Source organism: Arctopsyche grandis, chromosome 9 (genome assembly GCF_051622035.1).
Source record: "Arctopsyche grandis isolate Sample6627 chromosome 9, ASM5162203v2, whole genome shotgun sequence".
In the NCBI taxonomy this organism is placed as follows: domain Eukaryota; kingdom Metazoa; phylum Arthropoda; class Insecta; order Trichoptera; family Hydropsychidae; genus Arctopsyche; species Arctopsyche grandis.
Genome location: NC_135363.1, coordinates 17,189,608 through 17,213,569, shown reverse-complemented (window position 1 = coordinate 17,213,569; position 23,962 = coordinate 17,189,608). Strand labels below are relative to the sequence as shown.

At 33.5% G+C, this 23,962-nt stretch overlaps 2 protein-coding genes across 6 annotated transcripts in view; one reads left to right on the top strand and one right to left on the bottom strand.

Annotated features, from left to right (window-relative positions):
- The window catches only part of LOC143916946 (uncharacterized), a 572,328-nt gene that overhangs the window by 151,878 nt on the left and 396,488 nt on the right, over nt 1-23,962 (top strand). The gene's annotated exons all lie outside the window — the stretch shown is intronic.
- Nucleotides 782-18,819, bottom strand: LOC143916447 (uncharacterized). Of its 5 annotated transcripts, XM_077437558.1 has the most exons (4): nt 1,961-2,082; nt 1,677-1,760; nt 1,258-1,476; nt 782-1,185 (listed from the first exon to the last, which is right to left on the bottom strand). In XM_077437558.1, the coding sequence occupies exons 1-4, from the start codon at nt 2,016-2,018 to the stop codon at nt 971-973; spliced, it is 576 nt and encodes a 191-aa protein (XP_077293684.1). In that variant the 5' UTR covers nt 2,019-2,082; the 3' UTR covers nt 782-970. The 5 variants fall into 5 exon arrangements, 3 of the variants coding, with proteins under 3 accessions (XP_077293684.1, XP_077293686.1, XP_077293685.1); XM_077437560.1 differs by lacking the exons at nt 1,258-1,476; nt 1,677-1,760; nt 1,961-2,082 and adding exons at nt 16,861-17,070; nt 17,941-18,062 and having other exon boundaries at nt 962-1,185; XM_077437559.1 differs by lacking the exons at nt 782-1,185; nt 1,258-1,476; nt 1,677-1,760; nt 1,961-2,082 and adding exons at nt 15,372-16,787; nt 16,861-17,070; nt 17,941-18,819.

The following is a 23,962-nucleotide window of genomic DNA, read 5'->3' as shown; positions in this document are numbered from 1 at the left end:
CGAATAAATAGGGAAATTATGTGATCGAAAAAAAAGTATGTGTTTCTGTATGTTAGTATGTTTGCCTGTGTATTTTGGGGATTTTTTTGTATATGTACTGTTGTTAGTCTTATTGAACTGAAACTTAGTATCGGTTTCAGAAATGCTGAAATGCTTTTATTTTGACCTTTTAAATTATTTTTATCGTCTTGATATTTTATGTTTATAATATTTTTAGTGATTCAGGGGGGCGCAGCCGTCATCGAACAAATGATTCGATTTTATTTTTTTCGATTCATAGGCGCCGATTCGATTATTTTCGATTCAAAGTCCCCGGGGGGGGGGGGGGGGGCGCAGTCTCATGGGGCGCAGCCGTCATCCCTAAAGCCCTAAACGGCAATAGCTAAGGGGGGCGCAGAGGGGCGAAGCCCTAAACGGCAACTGCTCATGGGGGCGCAGAGGGGCGAAGCCCTAAACGGCAATTAATCATGGGGGCGCAGAAGGGCGAAGCCCTAAACGGCACTAGCAATAGCTAATGGGGCGCAGCCGTCAACGAACAAATGATTCGATTTATTTCTTTATCGATTCATAGGCGCCGATTCGATTTATTTTTTAAAGGGCAAAGGCTCAGGGGGCGCCGAGGACGAAGCCCTATAAGGCAAAGGCTCAGGGGACGCGGAGGGCAAAGCCCTAGAAGGCAAAGGCTCAGGGAGCGCCGTGAGCGAAGCCCTAGAAGGAAAAAAAATAAAAAAAAAACATTTTTTTTAATATTTCATTTTATTTTTTTAAATTTTTTTTTTTAATAAAATTTTTACTATTAGATAAGTCATGTTTAAGCGGTTTATATTATAAATACTGAGCGAAGCCGGGTAATACAGCTAGTGTAAAATAAGTTAAACAAAAACGCTTAGAAATACGTGAAATGTTTCATTATCGAATTTTGTTTTTTTCGAAGTTGTTGGATGGTAACATTCGAGTTTCATTAATATAATTAGTGAAATAAAAATTTGGCAAAAATTCTCAGAAATATGAGAAATATGGATGTGACCCCTTGTCTCATTGCACCGTTACACATGTCCTTGTCGCAAATTTTACAAACGCTATTAGTTTTCCGTTTTTCTAATTCGATATTCTTCAAATCCTTACACAATTGTTTAGCTCTAGACTTTAGTACACATCCTCTAATAACGTCAGTGGAATCTCCCACTAGAATAAAATGTAAATTGAAGAAAAATAATATGTATATGAAATATAAAAAAGTATTGTTTCATTGCTTACCAATGTTTGGATTAGATGCGATTAGCTTCACGCATTGGAATTCAAAATTGTCAGTGCTATGAGACACCGAGAATTGTGAGTATTGTTGACTAGATTTTAACCAGGTATTGTCGACCAGATTCCATGATTGACACATAACATCGGTATAAGGACCATTTTTCTGGTCGTCTGGGCATTCATGGCATTTTTGTTGCCAACAATGTAGACTCGATTGGTACTCTGCGTTATATTTAAAAATAATTAAATAGTATTTTACACGAAGAGTGGCACATCATCACTGTTAAGGTCCGACCGCGATGCAGCGCAGGCCGCCTAGTGCGGTCTGAGCTTTAGACGTTCAAGTTCAAAATATAAATTTTTTACTTAGTTCTATTCTATCCTTATAATATACCTATAATTCAAAAAGATAATCAAGTTACTATTTGTCTTATCAACATTCTTTCGGAAAAAATTTGGAAACCATTTCTTAACTTTATTTTTGAAATAGGATACTGATGAGGATACTGAAACAATACATACATGAATATAAATCAAAAGTTTGACAAAGATTGTTCTTAATTTACTAAATAATCACGCACAGCTTCGATATCATTAATGTATAAGCTTAAGATCGCACTCGGCGACACTGCACTGCAGCGACGCAAAGCGGCGAAACCATGTTTGTATGAAATTATGTATATGAGATAGAACGCAAGAAAAAAACCTTGTATAGTGGCGAACACAAGAATATCGTCCACTAGCATACACCTTGAAAAATTCATTGATGAATTTATCACAACAGTTACAAATGACACAAGTTACTGCTTCGAAATTTATTTCACAACTGATAAGACACTAGAGCTACGGGCAACGAATATTTTTATATCAGTGCAGAATTTTCTCAGATACAGATAGATTTAGCATAGGAAAAGGAGTAAGGCAAGGAGATACCATTTCGCCCAAGTTATTCAATGCGGTGCTTGAGGGAGTTTTCAGGAACTTGGAATGGGACACAGCCGGAGTAAGCATCAACGGTCGCTTCTTGAGTCACCTTCGGTTCGCAGATGATATAGTTTTAATAGCTCGTGATTCAGCTGACCTACTTAACAGAAACAGCTGGACAAGGAAAGTAGAAAAGTAGGATTAAAAATTAACGTAGCAAAGATTCGTTTTAAAACAGATCGCCAATATCTCCGTTATGAATCTATTTGTTTTTTGAAGTTTATATCTAAACGCCCATTAATTGATAACCGTTTTTGGAAAGTTAACATCGATTTGAAATGAGCTGGCGAAGATTCGTGTTCTAACTTTATCTTTTATGATGGTTCTGACAGTCGATTCATTTCATTTATAATAATGTGTTACTTTGGTCTTAATAGTTATAACGCGTCTCTTCTTAATACTCTTTTATGTAATAAACGGCTGACTTTGGATGACTGACATTGCTGAAATTTGACTGAGCATGGTGAATTTTGAATCTAACATTTATTAATTCTAAATTCTGAATCTAACACGATTATATCTAAGTCATTGCATTTATCGGCTTCTTCTTATTTTTCCTTCTCTGTTGGCTCTTTTTCTGGAATATGTGAATCTTCGCATGCTAAAATTTTCAAATTGTGAGAAATGTAAGCTAATTTTCCTGCCCTTTTTGCTGTTAATCGGTTCCGTTTTTCCGAATGAACAGTACTGTAAATACTGAAACTACTTTTAGTGGTGGCTGTTGTTGGTGGCATACTTAAAATGTTGATCGCTACTTTGCCAAGCTTTGATCCGAAGCTTTCCACATGTCAGTGCATCTACTGTTCGGGCCGATTTAATCACATAGAGTTTGCTATAAAACCCTTCCATAGCTCGATACACTGCAAGCTCAGAAACGACTTGAACCTAATTTTCAGTACCAAACATTCTGTTCGCTAGGTTATCTATGAATTCTCCCTTTGATTTGCTCATACCTACTCGACATTATATTTTGGGTCGAGAATATTTGCCTTATTAAACTCGCCAGAAAGATTCAACTCAATTTTAATAATTGCATCTGTGCACATCGAAAGGTTACTCGTCATCTGATGTGCAATCTATCATTCGAGAAAACGAGAATTACGTTTAAAGCTGCCGTTCTGTTAATCTGGTGATTTTAGATCGGATGCACCAAACCCATATGAAACTGGCTAAAATTGTTATTTTGACATGGGTTTTATCATCAATTGTATTGTTTTTAAGATCATCTATTATATATAACTATTACGTTTTATGTTTATTTTTATCACTGTATATTGATGTATTATGTTTAGCGTTTCATAACGATTTCATAATTAAAATTATCAATATGCTTTCGATTTTTAAATTTAAAATACCTTATTGCTACATTATTATTTAACCCGAGGATTTTTCAATCAATGAACTTTGTTTCACATTGTGACCTATTGAAATTAACTTAAAAATATGTACGCCGTATATGAGTGAAATTTTAAATTTAGCGAAATTTCTGTACGTATCGTTTTCGGTTGCGTTCCATCATTCGCAGTTTTCTCAGAAGTCACAAGTCGTAAAATCAAGTTCTCGAACAAATATGGTTATATATATGTATATGAATCATGTACACGCAGAATCTATAAATAACACATACATATTTGGATATTTTCAATGTATCAACTGAAAATCATTTTGAATTTTTACGTTAATACTCGAAATTTTAAATACCCGGACCCGACGGATTTTGAAGGCCGGGTCCGGGTCCGGGTTTTAAGGCATTACCCGGCCGGGTCGAGTCAAGAAACCCTAGTTGCAATGGTTCCAAACTTCAGTCATTATTTCATCAATTTTTGATTCCATATACTCAGCAGTATGTCTATCAGCTTTTGTCGCCATGGTTTGATAAAAGACTGGCTGGGGTTATAATAGTTATAATGAAATTAGTTTAATTAATTTTAAATCAAAATGCTCTTGGTCATTCTAGAAAGTTCTGAAAATATCCTAAAATCATCTAAAAAGCTAATAAATTATCTAGAGATGTTTAATAACCAAGAAAAAAGAAAATACTCGAAAATTCTCGGCGAATAACCTTTTGGAGAATATTCTCGTTCTCCGAGAATATTATCGACTTATGTACAACTAAAGATGGGCAAAAATGGGAATTTTGAACGAACGGGAAAAAACCGGAAACTTTGGGATTTTTTTTTTGTTTTTTTTTTTACATAAAACTGTATTTTTAATTGAGTTACAACCTATTTTAGTACATAGGTAATAATTAAAGAAAGGTCACATTAATTTAAATATAAGACTTTTTATAAAATTATTTGGATGTCAAATATGTGATTATTCAAAGTGTATGCATACAATACATTTAATATTTTATTTATTTTTATTTTATTTATTTTTTATTTTATTTTATATACGGCCGCAAGGATCATTGAACAATAATAATATAGAACATACATAATAATAATACATATAACAATAAAACAAAAAAACACAATATTAGTATAAGAAAAGAAAAGAAAAAATATGATTTTTAAAACTAATTGAATAATATAATACAAAATCCTCTTTAACATTGAAAATTTTATACATTTATATTTATTTTATTCTCAATTTTGTAAAAAGTAACAATAGTGTACTTATAAACATTTTATTGCATAAAAACGAAATAGTTTTGGATCGATTCACAAAAAAGTATATATCTATGTATGTAGATACAAAAAAACATTGCACTCTTTTTTTATAAAAATGTGAGAGACTATAGTTTAATTATTTTCCATATCTGAATTATCAGGTGAATCACATATTACATAGATGTTTTGTATGCGTTTCATTATCTGCTGCTTGTAATATTAGATTAGATCTAACAGAAACTAATTTTGGTACTCTTTAAAATATTAAATCATTGGTTAATCTGTTTCTTTGTTTTGTGGTTGTGTTACCAAAAGCTACCAGTCTATTGCATCTATGTCAATAATATCTAAGTCAATAATATCGGTATCCATTAAAAGTGATGTCTCAACTGCGTGATTCTTTTCTCTATTTTCTTGATATTTAGCGCACGTAGATATATGATTTGTCATTTTTGTAGCATTTGGAAAATTATATTTCGTATCACAATATTTACATACAGCTGCAAACTTCTCACTTGTTCCGGATTCATGCTGAATTCTTTTAAAGTGATTCAAAACTGTTAATTTTGGCGTACCATTTTCTAATGGGATAAGATTCCGAATTCTGAGACCGTCGTAGTTGCCACTGGCAAACCGCGAATTTCGAACAAGCGATAATAACTAATAAGTTATTTACGTAAATTATCCGACTCAAATATCTATTACCCTAGTGTTACCCTAATGGTGTCCGGAAACCCGTTGTTAAAAGTTTCTGGAAACCGTTATTTCATCTAAAAATTCATATAACTTTTGTCAAAAATTATGCAAATCTTGAAAATTTTCATGTAATAGTGCCTTAGACGAAAAAAAGTATACATACATATATACATATTTTTAAAAAATATTTTTTAAAAAAAATTGGGAACCCGTTGTTTCAAAATTGGGGTGACACCACTGGATCCATCCAAATGTTGCATATGTCAATGGCATTGACTCAATGCGAGTATCTAAAAATGTGTCGATTTGACATTTAAACATGTGTCTAATTACACTGAGCAACAAAAAATCACGTTTTTGAGTTACCAGAGCGGAGACTAGCCAATCTTTACTAAGTTTGACCCACTGAATTCGAATATGATATTGATTTTTGTTGGTGGGTGATCGTTTACGAGAAATGAGCGTTTAAAAAAATCCGCGATTTTTACACCACTCCCAGAGTCCGACCGCTGTACTCTGTGAGGTGGATTACATGCCATCTCGCTTGCACCCAAATATTACGCGCTACAACCATATACACAACGAAAGCATTTAAATTGCAATTACCGTTTGAGTTAGAACGTTTAGATAAAAAAAAATATTGAGATAGAAAATCAATCCTTATAAACGTGGTGAAATAAAAAATTTGCCAACTAAATGAAAAATAGCACGGAAAAAAATCCATAAAAATAAATATATTTTTGACTTTTAAAATTCGCTAGACAATTAATTAGAAGTATTTTAAAGCAATGAAATATAACAATTAACAGGAAAAATATCTGACTATTGATTCCAATACTCACTTTGAGCGTAACAATCCTAAATTTTGAGTTAAAGACCGCAAAAGCCAAAAAACTGTAAAAATTGCGGACTTTTTTGAACGCTCATATCTCGTAAACGATCACCCACTAACAAAAATTAATATCATATTCGAATTCAGTGGGTCAAACTTAGTAAAGATTGGCTAGTCTCCGCTCTGGTATTTTTTTTTTGTTGCTCAGTGTTATCTATTATGATTTATACATATGTCGTTTATTTTATAGAGGTAAGCCAGTTATCAATAGAATTTTTGTTGTTAATTCACATGAATAGTCGAAATATGATTTTTGTAAATGGAATTTTATTTAATTCTCATATAAAGACAATTTAATATATTATCCCTATTGATTCAATTCAGATTCGTGTAAATACGAGTAAATACTAGTACGAGCTTTTAGCTCGAAATTGTACAGATTTAAAATTCAGCACACTCCCAATTAACGCTTTTAAACGAAAACAAAAAATAGTGTGGCCAGAACACTTTCCCAATAAACATCTTTCAATAGAAAATAATCAATATAAAATAATATTAACAGTGGGAAAAAATCCCAAGTGAAAATACGTACTTTTGACTTTTGATTTGAACTGGACGACTACTTAGAGAGATTTGAAAGCTGAAAAGTACTACAAATGAAAGATAAAATACCCGACTATAGATTCCAATATTCATTTTGAACAAGAAATAGATAGATTTTGAGACATCGATCGATGTCTCAAAATCTTCTTCTTCTGCTTCCTCTTCCGCTTCGTCTCCGTTGGCTCAATCAAAATTGCCATTTCTTGTCTCAAAGAAAGTCACGCGCCAGACCGGGATACCGAAAAATGGTAATTTTTTACCAAAATGTACGAAGTCTCAGGACGAAGCTGCCTGCGTTTTATTCAGCCATTTCTACTATTTGTGATGATATGGTGGCACTAACGGAAACATGGTTGACTTCATCATTTTTTGGGGTGACCGTGAAAAAGTCGAAAATATTCGTTTATCGTGCATACATATGAAAAACGGTTAGTATATATATCAGTGGCGTGCGGTAAAACTCTCTCTCTCTCCTCCTCGTACATCCCACTTAATTTGCGCGAGCAGGATACAACCGGAACAACCTTTTACTTTTTCCTATTCTAAGAAGTCATACTTCGTAGAACGAATTATTGTCAACCTTTTGATATAATAGCATATATGAGCCGTTATATTTAGAGCCGAATGGCTCCTATTCCAAGAGCTATTCGACTTCTTAATAAAATCGTTGCTACCGAGACTAAATGTCATATTTTCCACTTTAGTGAGTGTACATAAATTGTCGGATATTATTCTAACCCATTTATCTGGTAGTCTGCGCCCATCATTGTTTTCACGATTAAATTGTGATTTATGAGGGGAGTTTTGATTTACTCTCTTCCATTTGATACTCACAGGAATGTTTTCTATTTGCAGTTAGTTGGTTCTTATTTATTGGAACTAGCTATAGGAACAAGATATTCCTTATGTTATATTTTATATTTGATATTTTTACGTTATCTGAAATTATTAAATGCTATTGTTTTTTTATGTTTATGTATGGATGTATTAATATATGTTTATGTATAAATGTATTTATGTTTATGTATAAATGTATTTATGTTTATGTATAAATGTACTTATGTTTATGTATAAATGTATTTATGTTTATGTATAAATGTATTTTTTTATTTGTGCATATTTTTTTTACTTATTACTTATTATTACTTACCTCTTATTACTTATTATTATTACTTACCTCTTATTAAGTTCACATGGTTTTCGTGTTAGTGGTAATTTTTTATATCTCTTATCTCTTATCCGATCGTTTTCATACTTTGCCATATTGCTCATTTTGGTCATCAATATACGTTAATGTATCGTCTGCCATTACGTTGGAGATAAAATATCGTATACAATGCGTATCAAATATCCAGAATCTCGGATACGGTGACGTCTATGACGGTACGTAAGGCTACCATAATCTATCTTCAACGTTTTCGCCTTGATATGGCCATTTCAGGTTTTAATTGTTTAAACGCCTATAATTCACTCTATATTTTATAAAATTTGCTCTATAGTTTCTCGTTATCTCTAATATTTAAATATTTATAGTTTTAACTCTCATATGTATATATAAATTTAAAATTTGGCGTCTAGCTTCATGTAATGTAATACACGATATATATTGATTTTTGGCCAAATATGTCAAATCTCACATTTCACGGCTAAAAGTATATCTCTTCACGGAGTTTTATCTGCGAGATAAGTATTCAATAAGAAGTTGTGTTGTATCTAATTGTTAATATGATTTACAATAAGCTTACATACATTTAGTTTTTTACAATAAGCTTACATACATATGTACATCACATACAATTATTTTTAGTTAGCTGATTTAATTTATCTGACGATTGAAAAGTTAATTTCTGTAAATACATAAACTCATTTATGGACAATCATACATTGATAAACTATTCTTAACTGTATGGATTACATTACAATTTCATTGTTAATATGATTACAACTTCAATTTTATCATTAAAGCAATCTTAGTATTAATAAACTATTCTAAACTGTAAGGTTCCCGGCATAAATGAGTATACATATTTCCGGCAGCAACTTATTACCTCAAATTTCAAATTTAACTTTTTCAATAAATTATGTAATACAGCAGCTCTCGTTCCGTAGATGCATATATACAATTTTAAGATTCCAACATCTTTGCAACTGGATTTGATGACTATGATTTATAGAAATACTACATATTGAGATTTTAAAGTGCCTTTAAAGTCATTTAGATGGGATATTACTCAACAATGCAAATAATTATAAATAATAATTAAATTAATTTGTAAATAATTATAATTCAGTATTATAGTAATTTCTGTAACACTAAAAAGTAGAAAATAAAAAAACCCTTGGTAAAAAAAGGTTTTTTAATTACTTACCTCTTATACAGTTCACATGGTTTTTTAAAAACATACCTCCTTTTGGTTTTGTATATAATATTAAGATATATAAAAAACTCAAGTAAAAAAAAATAAATGTATATAAAAAACTTTAGTAAAAAAACTCAAGTAACAAAATAAATGTATATAAAAAATAATGTACTAAAATATAAAAAATAAATGTATATAAAAAACATTAGTAAAAAAAAAAGTAAAATAAATGTATATAAATAATAAAATTATTATATACAAATAATAAAATTATTAAAATAAAAAGGCAATTTAATCAATATTTTAGATCATCACATACATACCAAGGCGGCCCATACCTCTTAGTAATATATTTAATTACATTAGTTTAAGCCGGGATCATAATTTTGATTGAAACCCCAATCATTGAAATCTTTTTGATTGAAACCCCAATCATTGAAATCATTTTGATTGAAATTTTAATCCCTCACATTTGTACATTTGTTGTTGAAATATTGATTAAATTGCCTTTTTATTTTAATAATTTTATTATTTGTTTATATACATCAATTTTAATTGAGTTTTTTTACATATCCACTCAATCGGTTTGAAATCTGCGGAGAAGAAGGTTTGGGGAAAACTACTGTGCTCTCATATCATATATATAAAGACGGTAATTTGTGTGTGTGTGTGTGGGTGTGTGTGTGTGTGTGTGTGTCCTAACTCTCGCCGAACATAATGAACGAATCGATAAAAATCGATTAATTCATTTTTCGACGAGACGACTTTGTCGCGACTCGAACCGGTCACTCCAAATAGCCTGAATATGGGTCTAAATTGAGCTAATGGTCTCGGACATCACGCCAAATCTAATTTTTCATTTCGCCTTTTTTTTTCAAACATTAATTGAAATATTCCTTCTCGCCATATAAAAATACGTAATTTTAATAATTTCATTTAGCGAGGTTTTGAACCATTTTTTTATGTATTTATTTTCAATTAAATTATAATTATAATTTTAATTATTTATATTTTGACGATATTCAAGAAAAAAATTGATTTCATTCACCGCGGGCGCCGGGAATCGAACCTCGGACCCTCGCGTCACATGCCATATCCTCGCCCAGAATATGTAATAATAATATTCAACGTTACGAGGTCAATGACCGTTTGTGTATAATCGGAAAATATTACATTTTGTTAACGTTAACTTTAAGAATTGAAAATTATTACAAATAAAGAATTGAAAACTATCTATGAGAGTCTACGAAAATAACGGTTCCGGTTCCGGATTTTTTTTTTAGTTTTATACGGGTATATAATAATTTTATACCCATGCGATGATATTTCATTCTATTCACTAGTCACTAGTATAACCACCATGAAGAGAAAACTTAAAACCACGGCCCCGAGCCCCGAGTCTCCTTCAATGGAACAGGAGTGCTAAGAATCCCCGGACTCAAAGTGGTGAACATACGAAAAATTGGTACATGGAACGTTAGGACCATGTATCAAGCAGGTAAAATTGAAAATCTGCAACTGGAAATGAAAAAAAATCAAATGCTCGGCGTAAGCGAAGCTAGATTGCCTGGAGCAGGAAAAACGACGCATTGCAATGGATATACGACTTACTACTCGGGATCGCTTGACGGCACTCATAAGAATGGTGTTGCTGTAATTCTGGAAGATGACATCAGTAAAAGTGTGAGAAACTTTATTTCGTTATCTGAACGAGTCATGATGATACAATTAGCAGGAAAACCTATAAATGTTAACATAAAACAAGTGTATGCTCCCACTTTCGATAAAGAAGAAAATGAGATTGAAGAATTTTATCAACAAATCAAAGAATTGATGACATATACGAAAAAACATGATGTTAACATTATAATGGGAGATTTCAACGCCAAAGTTGGAGACGAAGAAACAATGGGTATAACTGGTCGCTTCGGGCTTGGAGAAAGAAATGCGAGAGGAGACAGACTAGTTCAGTTTTGCCAAGAAGAGCAGTATGTTATCTTGAATACTTTCTTTAAGCTACCTAAAAGAAGATTATACACATGGAAATCCCCAATGGACTGTCCTGATAATATTGTGCGAAACCAAATTGACTTTATTTTGATAAACAGTAGATTTAAAAATAGTATAAAATCGGTGAAAACCTACCCTGGTGCAGACGTGGCCTCCGATCATAATCTACTTTGTGGGAGATTGAAGATAATACTGAAAAACATTTTAAGAACATCAAAACCTAAACCAAGATTGGATTTAGAGCTGCTTAAAATTCAAAGGAAAATTAAAGAAATTAAAGAAAAATGGATGGAAAATAAATGTGACGAAATTGAAAAATTACGTACGTACATAAAAAACTAAAAGAAGCAACAGGATCATTCAGAAAAAAATATTTCATACTCGGGAATAAAAATGGAAAAATCATTTTAAATATGGATGAGAAGAAATCAGAATGAACTGAGTACACAAAATTGATATTTAAAGACAATGGAGAAACCGGAGGGCATATTGAAGATCCAGACACGGGACCATATATATTGAAATCCGAAGTGGAACATGCTATAAAACTAGCAAAGAGTCGGAAAGCTACTGGACCGGATCTGATTCCTGCCGAATTCCTCAAGTTATTGGTCGACGATAATATAGAAGATCTCACAAAACTCTTCAATAAAATATATTTATCAGGCGAACTACCTAGCGATTGGTTACAATCCATATTTATACCGTTGCCAAAAAAGAGTAACGCGAGGACGTGTAGCGACTTGAGAATAATTAGCCTACAAACAAACATCTAAATCTTCATACGCGGTTGAGATTCGCGAAGAGCTACATACGTCTGGACAGTATTACTACACGGATGTGAGACGTGGACTCTGAAGACCAAGATGATCAGCCGCATCGAAGCTTTTGAGATGTGGGTCTACAGGCGTATGCTAAAGATTCCGTGGACCAAAAATATATCAAAAGAAGCTGTCCTCAGCATGATGGGGAGAGGCAGGGAACTTGTTTCTGTCATCAAGTGGAGAAAGATGGAGTACCTCGGACACATGATACGAGGTCCAAAATACGAATTTCTACGTTTGATAACCATGGGGAAAATAGAAGGAAAAAAATGGATTGGCAGGAAAAGGTTATCTTGGCTTCGAAACATGCGCATGTGGACCGATATGAGCATTAACAAGAAGAAGAAGGAAAGGATTTATTTGCCAATTTGAGGAACCGTTTCAATCGTATGATTAGCTAAAATTGGCAAACTCTGATAAGAAACGATCGATTCGGAGTCACAAAACCCCCAAATCTAACCAGCAGTTTGGCGGATCGAACCAGTGATCGCATGGTGCTAAATATATACGCTACGATTAAGCCAAACTGCTGGCTATATGTATTTTTATATGTATTTTCAATTAAAAACTGACTTAAAAACAATTGAATTTTAATATCGTCGCAGTGACCATAAAAAGTGGCATGAAAAGATGTTTCATTGCAGAACCATTGCAATTATCTTTGTAACAATAATCACACCTTGTAGCTTTCTTTCATCTCGCAAGTTCGACACCAACTAACAATTTGCACATATATTTAGCACCTATCCAGATGGTTCATCCTTTGATGACATCCATGGAATCGCCCACTAAACGAAGAAATACATAATTATAATAGTGATAGTTAAGAACATCTAAATCACACGCTTATTCTCAGTAAAGCTTAACAATATTTTGATTGGTTGATGTCATTGTGATGCATGCAAATTATATGGGCTCACTTGGTGGATCGGGAGCTTGGACTCTTTCGCCCAATCAAGTTTCTGACACTATGTTTCTAACATCGCAAGTCACCTCCCTGCTCGGACTATTTGCTTTTTTTCTGCACTCCAAACATACCTGTTGCTGACATTTCAGGGCGTCGCAGTCTGAAATTTCATATATATACAATTACTACCGATCGGCTTATTATATAATCAAATTTAAATGTACATATGTATAGTTACCCAAAACGAGCAATGCAGCTATGAATGTGATGAAAGTATATTTTTTGATACTTTTCAAGGTGTTCAGACCTCAAAGTGTACATATATGGAAGTGATATATCTTATCTGTTGAATAGTTTATCTATGCATTAAGGCAACTATTTACAGAGGGTGGGGGAAACAAGTATATGTATATGTAGATTACACACATTATACTATATATATATAACAGCCCTGGGCAAACTTTTCAAATGAAGGGCCGCATTAGGAATTAAAAATGAACTTCCGCTCGAAAGTAAAATACTATTTATAAATATACATTATTTACAGTCACGAAAAAAAATAAGTGATCCTCTAATAACCAACAATTTGGCGGACCACATAAAAATTCGAATCGGGCCGCATGCGGTCCGCGCGCCGCAATTTGCCCAGGCCTGATATACATATATGTATAACATACTTCTTTGGTTCGTATCATCATATATATAAAGACGGTAATCTGTGTATGTGTGTGTGTGTGTGTGTCCTAACTCTCGCCGAACATAATGAACGAATCGATAAAAATCGATAAATTCATTTTTCGACGAGACGACTTTGTCGCGACTCGAACCGATCACCCCAAATAGCCGGAATATAGGTCTAAATTTAGCTAATGGTCACGTGCATCACGCCAAATCCAATTCTTCATTTCGCCTTTTTTTTTAAACATTAATTGAAATATTCCTTCTCGCCATATAAAAATACGTAATTTTAATAATTTAATTTAGCGAGGCTTTGAACCATTTTTTTATGTATTTATTTTCAATTAAATTAAAATTGTAATTTATATTTTGACGATATTCGAGAAAAAAAAAGTTTTCATTCACCGCGGGTGCCGGGAATCGAGCCTCGGACCCTCCGATCCAAACGCAATGTCCTCACGAGCTCGCGTCGTACGCCATATCCTCGCCCAGAATACGTGTTGTAAATACACATCATATGTATATGCACGTAATTTGTTATGTGTAATAATAATATTCAACGTTACGAGGTCAATAACCGTTTGTGTATAATCGGAAAATATTACATTTTGTTAACGTTAACTTTAAGAATTGAAAATTATTACAAATAAAGAATTGAAAACTATCTATGAGAGTCTACGAAAATAACGGTTCCGGTTTCGGATTATTTTTTTAGTTTTATACGGGTATATAATAATTTTATACCCATGCGATGATATTTCATCGGGCTATTCACTAGTTGATGTATAATACACTAGATCCACCCTCACGCTTTATACTGGTATCCCTTTTGACGCATGCAAAATACATGGCGCGTGCACAGTTTCTCTCAGTAGGTAGGTAGGTACCAATGCGTCGTAGGGAAAAAACCTTTTTTTTCCCCAACTTCCCCGCTAGTTAAACCCCCCGCACCCCATCAGGGCCCATGAGGGTCACACGTCAGGGCCTATCTATGTGTATTATATATCTATGGTTCGTATTTAATATTATGTTTACATTTTTAGTATTAAATATTGAAATAGAAAACCAATCCTTATAAATGTGGTCACATGATATACTGGCCAGTTAAATTTATTTTATTGGCATCTCAATAATTATGTTGTTCGGATGGGAAAGAAGGTTTCCAGATTGGAGTGAAAGATACAGTTAATAGTAGAAATTGTCATCTCGGAGGGCTAGCTATCTTCGGATGAATTAACTTCAACCCACCGGTCTTGTGGGTTCACCTTACGGCACAAACTCTAAAGACTCAAAAACATATAATAAATAAAAAGTTTTTTAAAAACAAACCTCTTTTTTAGTTTTGTATATAATATTAAGATATATAAATTATTATTTTGAAAACAAATACCAATAATTTTATTTTACTACCGCCATCTATGTATAAAACTAAAGAATACATAAACGTCACTCATTTAAAATTTGCAAACTTAAAACGCGTCTTAAACGATATTTTATATCTATCGTAATGGCGGAGGATCCATTTACTTATATTGATGACCAAAATGAGCAATATGGCAAAGTATGAAAACGATCGGATAAGAGGCAAATTTTTTCCTGAATTGTAATCACAAGTGAAACGTAAAGGAGGTTTGTAAAAAATGAACTCGTACCGAAGCATTAAGATTAGGAGTAGGGGTAGACGATTTACGGGACAAGTATGCGTGTATGCGTGAGATTCAAGGGAGGAGCCGATCAAACCGTCTACTCTCACTCCTAATCTTAATGCTTTGGTAGATTTTTCGAGTCTTTATCAAATCAGATTGTATGAGTATTCATGAGTCAATATTTATAAATCAAGAACCAAAAGTGAGCGAGGAAATTTTAGTTTGAGTTGTAAAAAATCTGCAAGATTTTGGTTTGAATCTTGATTTTTGTGTTGATATTGGAACTGATGGGTGTTCGGTAATGACCATCTGAAAAAATAGGCGCCGTGAAAGAAATTAAAAAAAAAGCTGTAATCGCTGTCCACCGTCCTTTTTACAATCATAGCTTAAATTTATCGATATCAATTTCATCAAATGTCACTAGCATTCGAATTTGTATTGGGGTGATCAAACAAACAATTTTCTTTTCTAACCACTTCTTCCAAATGTAGAGTATTTTTGTGAGGACAAAATAAAACCTTGCTGATTTTTCAAGCGGTTTTGAAAATACAATAGACGTTTTAGATGAAATTTCAGAATGGCAGTTAACTACTGTATCAACCGGAAGTAGTATTTTTTCCTCTTAGAAAAGTCAAAAATTTTGTGACGACACTATTTTTTCCATACCATTGAATGCATCAAGCTGAAAATTTATAATTGTATTCTTTGTGTACTAAGTTTGAGTTGATAAGGTTTTGGTTAGAATTCGTAAGCTGGAAGTAGTAATTTTTTGAAAAAAAAATTTCATCATTTTATTTTGACCTTTTAAACTATTTTTATCGTCTTGATATTTTATTTATAGTGATTTTAAGTAATTAAAAAGTTTTGAACAAAAACTTTTGTCTTATGCTAGTTTCCCTACATTTGCGCTCAAATTTTTTCGAAAATGCTCTCGTGGCCGGTATATTTAAACGTGTATGTATGTATGTATGTTTCATTATCGAATTTTGTCTTTTATAGTTATATTCCTCAAATACATAGATATAGTCGTGAATTTCGATTTGAAAATTCAGATCTAAATTTTATTGATAGAATTTGGCATAAATATTTTTATATACAATAAGTTAAAAATACGAGTAATATGTTTCAATATGGAATTTTATTTTTGTCGAGTTTTATTAATAAAATTAGTGAAATAAAATTTTGACAAAAATGCTCAGAAATATGAGAAATATCGATGCGACCCCTTGTCCCATTGCACCATTACAATCATCCTCTCCACAAATTTCACAAATGCTATTAGTCTTCCCTCTATTTAATTCGATAGTCTTCAACTCCTCACACAATCCCTTAGCTCCAGACTTTAATATACATCCTCTAATAACGTCAGTGGAATCTCCCTCTAGAATAAAATGTGAATTGAAGAAAAATAATATGTACATGAAATATAAATAAAGTATTGTTTTATTGCTTACCAATTCTCGGATCAGATGCGATTAGCTTCACGCATTGGAATTCAAGACTTTCAACCAAAATGGACGAGTTATAAGGCAATTGTGAGCCACCTAACCAGGTCTTCGCGACCAGATTTCTTAATTCACACATAACATCGGTACCAGGACCATTTATCTGGTCGTCTGGGCATTCTTTACAGTTTTGTTGCCAACAACGTAGACCACTGGACTCTGCGTTATATTTAAAAACAATTAAATAGTAGTTTAGACGAAGAATGACACAACGTCACTGTTAAGGTCCGAACGCACTAGGCGACAGTGCGCTGCAGTGCACATCAGAATTGGTACAAAAGGCAACTTTGACGCGCAGTGTCGCACCACTTATAGTGCGTTCTATCTCATACAATTTCATACAAAAATATTTGTCGGCGCTGCGTCGCTGCAGTGCAGTGTCGCCTAGTGCTGTCTAAGCTTTAGACAAAATACCAAAATTTATTTTTTAAAAACGATACTGAAATAAAATACATACATGAATATAAATCAAAAGTTAGACAAAGATTGTTCCCAATTTACTAAATGATGACTCACAGCTTTGATATGATTAATGCTAGCACAGATACTATGATGTTGTCTAAGCTTTAGACCGCACTAGGCGACACTGCACTGTAGCGACGCAGTGCAGTCAAATAATTTTTGTATGAAATTGTATGAGATAAGAACGCACTAGGAGTGGCGTGACACTGCGCGTCAGATTTGCCTTTTGTACCAACTCTGTGTGACGACAAAACGCTCACGGACAATAAAATTCACCGACATTATGTTCACAGATAAAACGCTGTCGCGGAACCGCTTCAAATGAATACTGATCGATACAATAGATGACGAGTGAAAATATGTGTATAACAATATTATTATTTTAAATGTGATTATCTAATCTTTTCTATTATCAATATTAAATGTGATAAGTATGATAGACATTAGAGAAAAAGTTATATATTGCATTCCAATAGAGCTAAAAAACACACTTATATCTACATATGTATGTATTTTTTCCACATTTTTCCAATTTACTACAAATTAAAAGATTTTTCAGATAAGTACCTTGTATAGTGGCGAACACAAGAGCAACGGCCACTAGCATACACCTGGAAAAATTCATTGATGAATTTATCACAACAGTTACAAATAACACAAGTTACTGCTTCGAAATTTATTTCACAACTGATAAGACACTAGGCAACGAACATTTTATATCAGTGCTTTTCTAGTGTTACCACAAATATTTACACAAACGTTAGTGTTTTTCATATATTTATATATGTATGTTATGAAATTTGACTTATTTATGTACGTAGTAACAATAGGTGAAGTTTTATGGTCATGCGAAAATCGATATTTTGACTCATTTAAACTCAGAATCCATCGCTGATGTTTTCATACTTTAGAAAAATATGTGTGAAAAAAATTGCTTATCAATACGACGTCAATTTTTAAGTTGCCTGAAAGCGTTATCTCCCCCTTTTTTAAGTTTCTGATTCAATTATCCCCTAAACCCCTCAACAGATCGGTATGAAACTTTTTTTATGTGTAATACGTTACCTTAACTTTCTAGGGTTCTAACCAACAATTATTACTATTTCACTATTTCCGTTATCAAAGTAAACATTACAGCTAAAAATAACTCGTGGTTTAGCACACACTCACACTACATACATACATATGCATATTACGTATAGTTTATTTATGATTTACTCTATGAAAGGTAAACATACATATGTATGACTCATTACCGCGAAGTAAAATTTTTCAAATAATTCCATATTTATTTATACGATATATTTACGTTCATATTTTACGAGCGACGACCGCCCAAGTGGCCAAAAAATTTACTGGTAGAATATTTATTGTCGTGATAAGTTAATAATACACGGTTGCAACCGCCGTACACGGTTGCAATCGGTCGATGTGCGTTATCGCCTTATCGCGTTCGATATAACATTTATAAATTTTATAAATATATAATAATTATTATAATAAAATTTAAAGTTGCAATAATATAATATAATAAGTGAATATACAACAACAAAATCAAACTGTTGCCGCGCTGTTACCGGCGCGGCACAGTTTTGCACCCGTTCTGAAAAATGAACACAGATAATCCAGTGCCTCTGGCGCAGCAGTACGATCCGTATGATCAACTTACACATCTATGCCAACAATATGAAATCAGATGCAAACAATATGAGATAACTATAACCGATTTAAAGAAAAGAATTGAAATAATGGAAAAAAAATCCAGGCCTTCTACATCTATTCTAAATAGGAGCAAAAGTCTTGACAATATGAATAAAGACTACCACACGGATGAAGAAGAACTTGAAAATGAACTTAGCCAAAATGCAGAGAAAAGAAGTAAAAAAAGAAAAATAGATAAAGTATTATCTTCCCCGCAAAATAACCTGAAAGAAACACAAAAACAGCAAACCAATAAACCTAACAAACAACCACTTCCACCGCCTATTTATGTGAGCAATGTTATTGACTTCAATAAGTTTAGAGCTCATCTATTATCAACAACAGAAACACCACCCATTCAATGTCAATTTAAATTAATTTCAAATAATAGTATCAAAATCACTACACAAACCGAAGAAGATTATCGCAAAATCAAAAAAACACTAAATGATTTAAAACAACGTGAATGTAAAGACAACGAAAACCCCCTTCACAATCTAGAGTACCACACCTATCAACTCAAGAATGAAAGGTGCTATAGAGTGGTTGTTAGAGGTTTACCGCCATCAACAGACGTTAATGAAATAAAAGATTCTTTCAAAGATAAAGGATACGAAGTGGCCAATGTGGCAAATATTATGAAGAAATTTACAACCGATGGTGAAAGACAAATAAAACATTTCCCACTATTTTTTGTAGACCTGGTGCCAAAAGAAAACTGTAAAGAAGTATATGGTATTAAAGAACTTCTACATTGCAGAGTAACAATTGAACCACCAATGAAAGTAAAAGACATCCCTCAGTGTACAAACTGTCAACAACTTGGGCATACAAAAAATTTTTGCAATCGACAACCTAAATGCGTCAAATGTGCCGCAGACCATCACACAACAAAATGCAACAAGCAGAAAAATGTTCCCCCAACTTGTGCCCTGTGTGGCCAGCAAGGACATCCAGCTAGCTACAGGGGGTGTGAGGTCTATAAAAAAAAGATAAAAGCATCACAACCCAAAAAGGTAACAGTAACACAACGCGTACAACAAAATCAAATTGAAGTTGTTGATAAACAAACAACTGTGGACAAAACATATAGTGAAGCAGCTAAGTCCCAAGCAGACAAAAGCAAACAAGATATCGGGCAGGAAAATAAATCAACTGAACCTACCATCGGTGGCATGATGCAGTTGCTATGTGACTTTCAAACTGAAATAAAACACCAACTCAACTGGCTCATAACCAGAGTGGAAAAAATTGAAAATCAGTGCAAATCACCAAGTAAACATAATAAAAATGACAGATAATTCCCTACGCATATTAACATGGAATGCAAACGGACTCAATCAGAGAGTCCATGAACTTGAAGTGTTTCTAAAGACAAACAACATCGATCTAGCACTAATATCAGAAACACACTTTTCACAAAGAAGTTACATAAAGATAAACGGATACTCGGCTTATTGGACAACACATCCTAGTGAACGAGCTCGCGGTGGTACTGCTATTTTAATCAAAAAAAATATCCAGCACTTCGAACAAAAAGATATCAGAGAACCATTCATGCAAGCTACTATCATCACAATTAAATATGGCAATGCTGACTTAAATATTGCTGCAGCATATTGTCCTCCAAAGCATACCATCACAAAATACCAATTTATAAACATCTTTAATTCCCTTGGGCCAAGATTTATTATTGGAGGAGACTACAACGTTAAACATACAGCTTGGGGATCACGACTTATAACTCCTGGTAAAGGAAACAACCTTCTATACGCGATTCAGAGCTCCTCGTGCGAGTATCATTCCTCACAAAAACCAACCTTCTGGCCGACCGACAGTAAAAAGGTACCAGATTTAATTGACTTTTTTATATCCAAAGGAATAGCCCCAAACCACATTGAGGTCGAAGGAATAGAGGACCTTACTTCTGATCACACACCAGTGCTAATGACACTGAGCACACTGGTAATTAAAAGAATAAGGAGACAGAACCTGACAAATAAACGCACTAACTGGGATATGTTCAGGAAAAAACTAGACCAATCAATAAATTTAATAGTGAAACTTAAAACTATAGAAGATCTCGAACTACACACTCAAAATTTTATTGACTATGTACGAGAGGCTGCGAAAGAAGCTACACCTGTACCAAAAGAAAAACCAGACCAAATCATTAATTACCCCATGGAAATTAGACAATTGATTAAAGAAAGACGTAGAACAAGACGAATATGGCATAGAACCAGAAATATTGCAGACAAAAGAGAATTTAACCACATAAGTAACAAAGTTAACCGACTTATTAAAGAGCATAAACAAAATTGTTTTGAAAAATATTTGGAAGGTTTGGGCCCTGCAGCTGATAAAAATCACTCACTATGGAAAGCAACTAGGAAATTCAAACGACCAATTCTACAAATACCACCTCTGAAAAATGCGCAAGGAGAGTGGATAAGAAGCAACAAAGAAAAAGCTGAGCTGTTTGCACAACACTTAGAGACAGTATTCCAACCACACAATATTCAATCTGATGCTGATTATACACCAATGTATCAACCACAGCAACTAATCAAAACTGTCACCCCTATGGAAGTAGCTAAAGAAATAGATGACAACATAAATCCTAAAAAGGCACCTGGAATTGACGAAATCTCACCGGGACTATTCAAGGAACTTTCGAAAAAGGCTATTATAATGCTAACATACTTATACAATGCATGTTTCCGGCTCAGGCATGTGCCAGAGTGCTTCAAAACTGCTCAAATCATAATGTTGAAGAAACCAGAAAAGTCACCCGAACAAGTAACATCATACAGACCAATATCCTTGTTGCCTGCGATCTCTAAGCTATTCGAAAAACTATTATTAAAAAGACTCAAGCCCTTAATCGATGTTCCCGACTTCCAATTTGGATTTAGGTCGAAACATTCTACCATCGATCAAGTGCACCGTGTTATTTCAAAAATAGAGCAATCGCTAGAGGAAAAAAAGTATTGTCCGGCTGTATTTCTTGATGTCTCACAGGCCTTCGACAGGGTATGGCACGAAGGACTTATCCACAAAATCAGCAAGTCATTACCTGGAAATTATGTCAAATTACTGGAATCATACTTATCCGGACGCAAATTCAGAGTTGCTCATGAGGAGGCATTCTCTAACTTTTTCACAGCCTCTGCAGGAGTACCACAGGGAAGCGTAATAGGGCCTATACTGTACCTGATATACACTGCTGACATCCCGACAAGCGAAGAGACATTCATTGGAACATTTGCAGATGACACAGTCATTATGTCATCGAGCGAGTCACAGGAGGAAGCATTTGAACGCCTGCAGCGTGCACTGGACAAGATCAGCAAATGGACCAAGGACTGGAAAATGAAACTCAACGAGCTAAAATCAATGCAGGTCACATTTGCACTGCGACGAAATAGTGTCAGCACTCAGACTTTCATAAACGGAATCCAAGTTCCACAAGCTTTGTCAGCTAAATATTTAGGACTGCATCTTGACTCAAGGCTTACGTGGAGGCATCACATTAAAAAAAAAATAGAACAGATTCGAATTAAACAAAGAGAAATGCATTGGCTAATAGGAAGACACTCCAAATTAGACCTACAATGCAAAAAACTGATATACCAGGCAATCGTGAAGCCAATATGGACATATGGCATACAACTGTGGGGATGCAGTAAGCCATCCAATATCGAAAAAATGCAAAGATGTCAAAACCAGTTTTTGAGGATTATCACCGATGCATATCGCTTCGTCACAAATGAAGAGATCCACAAGGACCTTAAAATCAAAAAAGTAAAAGAAGTCATCCGAGAATGCGCCGGGAGGCACGAGTTGAGACTGCACCGTCACCCTAACATAGAAGCGCTGCAGCTATTGGACACAACTCACCAGCAGAGGCGTTTAAAGCGAAAAAAGCCTCACGAATTGGTGTTCTGAATGTGAGAGATTCAGAAGCCCAATTCACAATTTTGGGGACGGAGTGATGATTCTGTAGTGCCCGTACATGATCTGAAGAGCAACGATATCGCTGGTGATGATTTATCGGGAATCGATAAGATGGCACCAAAAAAAAATAAAAAAAAAAAAAAAAAAAAAAAAAAAAAAAAAAAAAAAAAAAAAAAAAAAATAAGTTAATAATTGCGATGGATTTTGGATAAGGTATGAGAGTTAACAATTAAAAATTTAATTGCATACAGCCTTCGCAATTTGTACTGGGTGAGATTGTTTGATAACCACTCTGTATGAAATGAAATATTGCTGATTTTATATGCATCGGTTATTTTTGCGTAACTGTATCACCCGAGATTAAATTGTTGGATAATTTGAAAGTGATACCTTATATTATCATTCAAACTTTAAATTTACGTTTTTATAATATGTATGTAAATACATTAGTATTTATCTATACATTTTTAGTTTAACTTTACACAATATGTTCGTATAACTAGGAATATTTTGGGAAACGTAAAATGTTTGAATTAGTGAGCAAGTAAAATATACATATACATAGTAAATACTTACTTAACAAATGAATTGTAAATATGATTTAGATATACAATAGATTCGCTAGAAATGATGAAATATAATTTTACTGTATTAGTCAAAAACGTATTTCAAGCAATTCGTTATCTTTTCTGCGATATTGTAAAAACTCATCAATGATGAGTAACTACGCCACATATGTACATATGATGAGTCATCATATGTACATATGTGGCGTAGCTACCTCATGGCAAAGTCGTGCAAGTTATTAGGTCCTAATTTGACAGAGGATTCTAATTCCTATACACACTATATGTATATATGTACTATACACTATAATATGTATCATCGCCAAACTTAGAAGTTTCGAAAGTAATAAAAATATCTCGAA